We start from the raw sequence: 10123 nt of genomic DNA on the forward strand, positions 1-10123 counted from the left end.
ATATTGCTTAGGTAATAGTAAAGAACTCAGTAACGCTTCAGTTTTTATATTTAAAATCAGCTATGCTTATCAAATATAAATCGCACTATCAATAATTTGTTTTAACAACGAACTAAAAGCATAAGCGTAACGCTGTATAATATAGATACCTAATAAATGCCTTCGGTATTTTTTTATTTAATTTACATCTCTAATTTCTAACAAATTCAAATGATTATTTTACCATGGGACAGACAGACACTCAAAGTATTATTTAATTATTAGTGATTACTGGTCATTTGACTCCCAATAAAACTGTAGCATCTAGTTTCTTAATCGAAGATGGATTTAAAATGTGACATTTTGGTAGTTCCTGTGGCTTGTTCTTCGATTGAGTTCAACGCCTCCAGGTTAATTCTCTTTAGAAGTATTGTAGCTCTGTGCTATTTCGCTCAGTACTATGTAACAGTTAACTAAAGGGAACAACTATTATCAAATCGTTGTTCCTGTCTGTGCATATCGTATCTGTATTGTTCATAGCGAAGACCAAGGACGTAGTTTGTAGAATACTGATTTACCTAGACTCAGCACCTTATTAGCTAGTAATGTTTAAGATAACATTTCACAAGCTGCTTCTTTGCGTATTTGTAACTAACAAAACCAAGTTCTATTCAAGGAACAACACCATGATCTCACTTCTAGGCAGAACCATCAAATCCCGTCGAGCATTCTATTTCCTTTCAGGTCCAACCTAAAACTAGGTTGTTTTGTCTTCTAGTTTACGTAGATACACACCACATACGCATATTGTACATTCAAATATTTACACTAAGTTTCGAACATAACAACTGTCGGTTTACCCGCGCGTCATCGCGCTCGTTCACAGCCGTCGCCGTCACTCAGTTTACAATTGGCGCGTATTCGCTCAATGAACCGAGTTTCGCTAGTCGTCAGGTATTGCTTAGGGCCCGATGGCGTGTTCCCTTCTCTCTTATTCTCTCTCCCCCCCGTTGCCAAGCGGTCGTGGAAAGGGCCGTTTCCAGCATCGGCCAAACAGCTGCGAAAGGGCTGCCGCCACTTCGTAAGCATGGTCCCAGCCGTACAGAGTAGAGACTCTTCGTGGATGTCCTGGGTACAGATGCCCGTGTACCTGTCTATGAGTGTCTGGTCGTGTGCATGGGTTTACATGTTTGTGCGTGTGTACGTCTGTGTGTATCCGTATATTAAGAAAAAATAAACAAGGTTACGTTTCTCCTCCTGCGTGATCGCCGACACCTTTGTTCATCGCTGTCAAATACTGCATGGTACAATCTTATTCAATGTTGCGCTGCACTGCTATGTGCTCTGAACGTTTTCCGTGTACAACAGAGTAACAAAATCATTTACGGCATTCGGCCCTTGCATATTCCTGGATTATTCTCAAGTCACCAGGACGACCTAAAACCGCGTAGCCGCCTAAAGGGGTGCCACAATCCAACTACCCAAGCTCTGGCTGCTTTTGCTGCAGCTATCCTTATTGCTGCAGGCAAAGAATACTTTCGAAAAAGAAGGATGACACTGAAAGAACATTGACCGTCGTGCTCAATACGATAACGTCTTTTCAACGGTCTTCAACGGTCTGTGGTCTTTAAACCTCCGCGTCATCTTGAGCGCTCCAGGCACACGTGCGACATTTATGGTAGCAGCACTTCGTCGCGCGACGATATTTCTTTATTGATGCAGCCACCGATGCTGTTGCCTTTGTAGCATTTGTGAGTGATGCCGAGAAATTAAGGCACCTCTACAGAAGTACAGAGGCTTCGCGCTATCGATGTTAATTGACTAGTTCATGCGCTAGTTGATGTATGCCACGCTGTTGGCCGGAAGAAGCTCGACATACTTAAAAAGTAGTATCGAATGGTGCGATCACGGTGCATTGCAATGGCTGCATGTAATCAGTGTAAAAGTGTGTACATATAGAAGTTGTATGTCGTGCCTCAGATTTTTGCTTCGGTCCAACTGGGCGGCCAGTTTGAGGCAATTAGGATGATGCATATGTTATGATAAGCAAAAACGTAGGATCACTGCTGCGGACCGTAGTAAGGACACATGAATGTTGCACAGGTTGTATGAATAAAGAAAGTTGACAGTTATATGCCAGAATATACTAGCGAAAGTCATCAGCCATTATTACAAACTTGTTCGACTGCTGTCGAGCGTACGAAACATATCCAGCGTCATCGAGTAGCGTTCGTAGTCAATGACTGGTGTTCAAGTATGCACTTCAATCTTGTCGCACTTAATTACGTACTATCCACTTATACATCGTCTTCTAATTATGGGGATGCGTCAAGGCTACAATTGCGTTTTTGCCTCCTGCACTGCAATTTGCCTATTTGTTGCCTCTGTTACGGCGGTTCCTACCAGAAGCAATGGCGACCCGCAAACAGCAGCGGGTAGAAACAATACAATTAAACCATTGCAACTAACCTAGGCTAAATTGGCCGCTCGTGTTTTCCTGTTGCTAGAATCAAGCTCTGACGAAGGCGACATGAATAAGTCATCAAAGTAAAACTGGTTACGTAGCTTTGCGAAAGCAAAAGAATATAAAAAAGCACCAAAATAGTTCCTTTTCCGCTGTGTCCTGGTGCGCACGCTCTATTTGGAGCGTGATAGCGCTTGCTGCTGTGGAACCAATGAGAGTTGTTGTTATTGTTATGATTGATGTTGTCGTTGTCACCGTACGTACTAACAACGATTGACATCTAGAATTGCTGAGCACGCCACTAATTATATTTCATTTGAAAAATCCGTGGCTGCTGCAGTGGGACATACAGTTGTGTCTAAAGTGTAGTGGTATCGGATGCGATTTCCGTTGATATATGGCGCTTGGTACATGCGCAGGATTGATGACTGTTCGAGAAATTCAGCAATCTCTTTGGCTGTTCCCAGACTGACCGTCAAAGTCGTAATGAGCTATACCAACAAGAGCAGAAATACTGGAAGAAAGATTAATACGAGTTAGAAAAAAGATCAGCATCCAAACCAACCATCGACCAAATAGACAAGCTAGATGAAATAACTAAACCAACGAAGATCAACCAGACAGCACTTCTTCGTGACCAGCTGTTGTCCAATCGATGTTTATAAATAGTAAGAGCCCCGGCCACCTCGAATATCTCATCTAGAAACAAATCTTTCGAATCTATTCGGATACATATACAGGGAGGCGCACCCTTTACGACTAAAAATGACGATGTGCTTCTGCTACATCCCTAGAAGAAGAAGAAGACAGCAAACATTTGTGAACACCCAGCGCTTGATCACCATAGAGGAGCAGTAATAAAGGCCTGAGCCACAGTAGATAAACAAGGGGCATCGCCACACCTAGCAGCGGAATCACCAACGCGAGTTTAATAATAAGGTGAAGTAGCGCAGGTCGAGCATAGAGGCGCGAGCTCCAGAGGGAGAGGATGAGACAGAAGAAAATATGAGGTTAGGGGCGAGGGAAACGAAGGACCTTTACGATTCAGTTAATAGAAAGGCCCATCAAGAAAACAAACAAAGGGAACAAGGAGAAAACTCAGGCACCGATGCCTTGTTCTATTTCCTCGGTACTGTTGTTGTACTGCGATAGCGGCGATAACTGCTTTTGTACCTGAATGGGCACACTTTATCCATGCATCGGCTGTTCGTTCGACGAAATAGTGAGAACGGGGCGGCGTTAAAGGTGACGCCAGCGATCGAGGTGGTAGTGTACAAAACGCCTTTGCTTGAGAAGAGCACATATAGCTGGGCACAGTCGTAGCTGTTGTCACAATACAAAATAGATACCAAGAGAAAGAACAAGACAGAAAGGCGCTAAACGGAAAATCTCTGCCATAAAGGGCATAGGGAAAGGAGTGCAACAGTCTTAAACGGATATCGTCTTCTTATTAGTGTCGGCGTCAACCTCATCCCGTTGACAAATCGAACCAAAGAAACTGCAGAAACGCTATATTATAGTATTTTATACAGATTAGAAAAAGGCAAAAATACAAGAAAGGCACACTCCTCATTCAAAAATATAAGTTAACCTAAGAAAGGGATGGACTAATAAAGTATTAATAGAAGAAACGCTTTTTCGCTCTCTCCTAGAAATAAGCTTCATTGTCTCTCGGGAGCACATCACGTCCTCCGATAGGCTTTTCTTCCTTCTGTGCGTTAATGACTCTACAGATTCATCCAGGCCGTAGAACCAGCGTCATGGTCATATTCGACCGTGGTCTCTTGCCGTCATTCCAATGACGTCTCAGCTATTACCACTTCCACCGCTGCAGCTGTTATCCATTGAAGCTATCTCTGGAGCACTTGCGCCCATACACACCTAAGCACAGCTCCCATACACTAACCTCGATGCCCTCATCGCTTATTGCACGAGTACCGTTGATGGGGTAGTCATAGGCAGCGGCCGCTTACGCAAAGGATAGTGGTTACATATGTATATATAATAACAAACAAAGAAGAGAGAGAGAGAGAGAGAGAGGATTAGAAGAAAAGTAGTAACACAGAAGAAGCTGAATTGTGGTCAGTGAAGCGTAACCTATAAATGAAGAGAAATTTAGACGAGAAAACAAGGCAAAAACGAACCCAATATGACTGCTCAAAGTGCCAGCATCGGGTAAGTGATGTTAAGCAAAACAAAAAAAAACAAATTTTTTAATCAGGGTTAAGGTAATCTCAGGTTTTTCATTTTTTAGGTAACAAAATATCTGCTTATTCATCAGTGTAACGTTGAGGCGGCCGTGAGATGGTCAATAAAACAGGGCGCGCGTATTTTCGAGAGCGATCAAACGCATTGGAAACGTTAACGACTGCGCATTTACTTCAGAGCTTGGCTATTTTTACCAACGACTAATAAAGTCTAAACAACTATTATACAATGAGATATCCACGATCTAAATTCTAACATGATAAACGAATGCATTACTTAGTTTAAGGTCCGGTACTGCCTCAACTAAGCATTGATTTAGACAGTTGACTCCTTCCAGCATGAGACAAAGTATGTTCACCTACCTGTTGGACCTAACCTAACCTAACCTTCTTGCAATTTAGAAAATCTGAGAAGTCACTTTATAGATTGCTTGGCCCACCTGAACACATTTTCGCCAATGATTCATAGTCAGTTTGGAAACCACACGTATGCCTAAGTTTAGGCCACGCATTTTATTGAAGAAATCTTGGGGATCTTAAAGATCTCGGATACTTTTTTGGAGTTCTAATAACATTTTCATATATAATAATTTTAGTAGTTTGTTAATAACAACTAGTTACGACTCACACAACTAACTTGGGTCAAAGATGCTCGTTTTCCTTACAGTGGCATCACGTTGTTAAGAGATCTTTTTAGCGTAAGGTACCTGAGTAATAAGTGTTTACAAAACCGACAAGACGCATTACTTTAAGGAGAACGTTTTAATTCATTCATAGCTGTGTTGAAAAGACTTCCAAGCAAAGTACGTGATTGCATTGCCTTGCATGTGCGCATGAGGAACTTGGGTAATGAAATTTTACTGAGTGCAATGAAAAAATGATTAATTAGATATTAATTATTTAATTAGTGATAATACCACTGCAACTTTTTTAGTAACAAGTATATCATCCACTCATTAACCAATAGTTTTTATTAACCAGGTCAATTATACAATCACCTCGAATTTACAATATTTAAAGAGCTGCTCAAAGCTTTCGAGGTCTGTAAAACACTTCAGTTCACTGAAGCAATAGTAACATTGCAAAAATGCAGATTTTTCAATTTGTAAGACAATTTCAAAACGCTACGCGAAACGTAAGTGCCCCAACGGAAGCTTACTTTTATTATCAAGATTTCTTTAATTATCAACTCACTTCGCAAAAACAAGTTTTAAAATTAAAAAAAAATGTTTACGCACTTGTATTTGCTGGCCAGTAGAAGTAAACTTTAAAATTTATTTATATGTAAGCTTTTTTAAGGAACTGAGTTTTTTCATTGATTTTAGTTTTTGATCCATGATACAACAAAAATATTACATTCCGTGGTAATGCCAGAACTAACTCGCCAGTATAAGGTGCTAAATTAGATATCTCTAGGTAGTCCGTTTCTCAACTGTGTCAATTTATTTTACAAGCACGACCTTCTTATTTCGTGATATTTGCTTCGTAAATCTGGCGTATTAAAACGTACGTAATAATTAATGTTGGCAAAGGGTTGAAGCTGAATATTTCCACTCGGATAGTCGTTATTGACTTCAAAATTATTCAATTTCTCACAACAGCGCTTGCCAAGCAAATATCAGCTTTACAGTTATTAAAAGAAAACACTAATCAACTACGCTCTGGATAGTAGCAAATAAAACAGCATATTTTTGTTTTTTTTTTGGACTATCATGTTAAGTTTAATCCGATAGGATTTCCTTTACATGTTGCGCTCACGGAGAAACAGATTCCCTTGAACTTTTTCTTCATCCTCATGCTGTTAGATACTTAATCATGGCTGACTTAACAGTTATTGTAAACATACTTTTATTTAATATGTCAACAATTCAAACCCCTGAGTGTGCGTCCATACAAAATCATCTGCAAGTCTTGTTTAAACATGTCCCAGTCTTCACAACCTACAGTATCTCGCACGTGCGTCCAACCTTTCAGTGATTTTACCTTTGCTCATAGCACTTACTAACTTTCGAAGAACGCGTACGCATTTATTGTTGCAAAATTTCAACCTCTACAGAAACTAGGTCCATCAAAGGGCAGGTGTGAAAAAGGTTGAAAGATAAAAAAGGTACAAATTAGCCCTATAACAATACACTATTGCTGCTCGTGATCTTTACGTGGCCCAGGAAAAGGCTCGGTTGGATGCTTTCATTGGCGGCTACATTGGCTGACAGTTGTCCCGGCAGGGGCATAAATTCCCGTTGGCTCCCGTATGTTTTTCGCCAATTCAACCCGCTTCGACCCACCGTACATTGCTGGCTATGAACAGCTGTGTTCAGTAGCCTTCCTCTTTCATTTGCTCTCCGTGGAAAGGGTTTTGGGAAGAGAAGTTCATCATATGTGTGGAACAGAGATTATGCTTCTGCCTAGGATACTCTGCCCTCAGTTCTCCGCGCCCTGTCGGGGCAACCCACTGGAACTCACTATAGTTCTCATATAGAAAAAAGGCCGTTGGTCATCGGCTGCCGACTTTCTCGACGACTAGGCGCAGCCAAGGGAGGCGTCCACTGCGCAGAGGGGCACAGCAAACCGAACGCAAACTATCCGAACAATTCCATTCACAGCGGATACACGTGAGCCGCGGAGGATTGAGGGAGGGCATCGACAACGGCAAAGGGCCCGGGAGAGGGTGGCCTTCGGAAGGTGGCGGCATCCTAGTCCTGGTTCTCCTGCTGCCTGCTACTAGTGGCTCTAGGCGCGATGGGTGCCGAGACCGACAGACAGGAAAGATATCGGAGCAGCAAGAGAGCGGGGCAAGGTCAGAAGCAGACCCAGGCGGTCTGAAGGCGCGAGGCGGAGGATTTCGGCGGTGGACGACCAGCGGATAGACGAGGACTGAAGCCAGAGCCAGCCAAGTTACCATCACCCAGGTTATACAAGACGACAGTTGAATGGCCGCCGAGACCCGTACGTCAGCTGGTGAACACACCCGTGTGGCTGGGTCGTTGTTTTGTGGGGCCATTGATGGCGTAGCTGTAAACCGAGGAGACTAGGTACAGAACACGCACCAACCCTGAAGTCAATAGTGGGGGCCGTGGTAGTCCGTTGAAGTAAGTTGAATTCCGTGTTGGTCTATTTTCGATTTTCGTATTTCGTGGAAAGTACACGCGGGCTTCGAGCCGCGCATTAGAGTTGATTAACCGTAGGGCCAAGCAACGGTCTTTATGTTCGAGTTGGCCGACGGATGGCCAGCATTCAAACTCCGACCTCGGTTCACAATTAGCTGCTTACCTCGTTTTCAACGCCACTAACCGACAGCACGAGCCAGTACCTGTTGAAAAAGCAGGCCTATGGAGCTTTGTGGGAATTTCGTGGTTTTCTGTCTATTGAATCTCAGTAATAAATGTGTGTGAATTCTCACAAGAAGTGCGTATTCCTATGCATGAGTACAATTCAAACACAGGATAGTGAAAAGCGAGATACTCACCAATTTTCCTCCATTACACAGAGCAGCTGGTCGATGTTTGAAGGCTTTGTATTTGGAAGCTAAACACAACGTGAGTTTGTTACCTGGAGAAGAAATCGTCGGCAAGGAAAGTTCATCTCGCATTCACACACGGCGCATGGTGAACTGTAGTTTTTTGCACTCTTTGACCAACCAGTGAGCCAGCATTCGGATGCTCCAAATACAGTTTTGTACTCGATTTGAAGAACGGACGTGTTTGCATGTGTGTGAAAATATTATACTAAGCATTAACTGATTGCTACAATCCCCATCGGTGCCATTCTTCGTCCTCACGCATTCAACGCTAGTTAACGCGCTCATCTAAGGTACAACGATGTCCAGTGGAGGTGTCAAAGGACCCGTAGGTCCAGTACTGCCCTGCGGAGGTCTGAAACGAGGCAGCAGCCGATCATGTAGCCGAATCAATACATCGATGGTGAGCGACGATGTTCATGGTACCTTAAAACGGGCAATTCAAGCGAAAAGCCGGCGTTACCACGAGTGTCCTGACACCGTCGGTGATGAGGTCCGGGTCGGGTCCGGAATGGGTATGGGCCATCGGACGCAATCGTATCGCACGCTTTCTGCCTCATCATCACGAAAGGGCCACTCCGCTGGCCACGGAGTCCCCTCGTTGCCGTCGAGCAGAGCCGAGGCGTACAATTTGCTTAACGCTCTTGAACAGGAACTTAAGGCAATCCAGTCAGGTCACGGCCTACCTCAGCAGCATGAGCTTCTCTACCAATTGGCTAGCGTTTGTGGAACCTTCGCAAAAAACAGCAGCGGTGGAAACAAAAAACGGTGAGCATAAGATCGACGACATCAATGACGACAAACGTCTACGTGGATCATTTTTTTAGGCCAAAGCTTAGATGAACTGTTCACAGTTTATCGAACTGTACAAACAAGAAACGTAGCTATATTTTGTAATAAGTTTCTGCGGGCAAACCACCGATTGCAATGAACAGGGCTTAAGAATAAATCACCGAGTAGACCTCTAAACTAATGTAACTAAGAACAGCGCGTTCCACTGATCTTGCTGGGTCTCTTGAAAATTGTCCTATGGTGTAGTGCTATAGCTAGCAGAAGCCGGCGACTTGATAATCGATGTTTGGCTTTTTCTGTGAGGCGAACAGATAGGTAGCGGACAACCCTCATCAATAAAGACAATTTTAACGGACCGCGATTTACAAAGCAAACAAAGGGGCCGCGGCAATTAGGTCAAATACAGTTGACGCACCCGTTCCCATAAGCTACAGCTTATCCACTATTAGGTGGAAATAACTAATTTTAGTAGTTTGTGTGGCGTTGTAAGTTAAGCGTGAGATGCGTATAACTTAATGTGCTTAATTAGCTAATTCATATTTCTTTAGTGAGCTTTTACATGTCTTTATTTCATTACTTCTGTTGTACTCTAGTGAGTTATAGGTTTACTCGAAACATTTCTAAATAGTTGATGATATAGCATTTTTGTGATTTGACCAAATTAGATGCTGAAGTACACTAGGGGCAGCCCTAATTATTTTCTCGTTAACCAAGGATTGCCTACCGAATCGAGCACAAGCATTTGCCCTGCTTCTTACAGGGCCTTTTAAAATGAAGAGAAGATTTTAGTTTGTTTCTATATTCACACCTAACCTTTTTTTAGTTTTATTCATAGACTGCATAAAAGCGTATTGCTTGAAAAGTAAGCCTAGGTAGCCTTGACCTAACGCATGACGGGTTTTGTGGGCCTGCAACCGTGCCACAACAATTCTATATATCGAGCTACCAAGCCTATCGTAGCTATATTGCCGATCATGCCTATATTGCGAATGCTCTTGCTATGTTTATGGTGCTTTTTTGTCTCATTTTTTTATCGCACATCATTCCACCGTTGAACGATGGCTTTCCTAGCATATTTGCCATTATGCGCAAATAGGGCGAAGCAGCACTTCGAGCATTGTAAAAGCAATTTTTGACACACAGCAACTCTCTCTCTCTCTACAT

General features: G+C 42.8%; 2 protein-coding genes across 10 annotated transcripts in view; one reads left to right on the forward strand and one right to left on the reverse strand.

Annotated features, from left to right (window-relative positions):
* LOC111244072 (uncharacterized) overlaps positions 1 to 2589 on the reverse strand; it is a 7648-nt gene extending 5059 nt beyond the window's left edge. Inside the window, exon 1 of one of the 4 annotated variants that reach the window (XM_022790669.2) lies at positions 2449 to 2589. The gene's annotated coding sequence lies outside the window, so the exon portion shown is untranslated. The other 3 variants (XM_086979185.1, XM_022790668.2, XM_086979186.1) reach the window with 3 other exon arrangements.
* The window catches only part of LOC111244071 (homer protein homolog 1-like), a 17824-nt gene continuing 8741 nt past the window's right edge, over positions 1041 to 10123 (forward strand). Inside the window, exons 1-2 of one of the 6 annotated variants that reach the window (XM_086979183.1) lie at positions 1041 to 1111; positions 8443 to 8935. In XM_086979183.1, the coding sequence (XP_086835309.1) occupies positions 8469 to 8935 (467 nt within the window). In that variant the 5' untranslated portion in view covers positions 1041 to 1111; positions 8443 to 8468. Of the gene's footprint in view, positions 1112 to 3920; positions 4619 to 8137; positions 8936 to 10123 lie in introns of those variants that run through there. The other 5 variants (XM_086979181.1, XM_086979180.1, XM_022790664.2 and 2 more) reach the window with 5 other exon arrangements.

Source organism: Varroa destructor, unplaced genomic scaffold (genome assembly GCF_002443255.2).
Source record: "Varroa destructor unplaced genomic scaffold, Vdes_3.0 BEIS01000002.1, whole genome shotgun sequence".
Classification (NCBI taxonomy): domain Eukaryota; kingdom Metazoa; phylum Arthropoda; class Arachnida; order Mesostigmata; family Varroidae; genus Varroa; species Varroa destructor.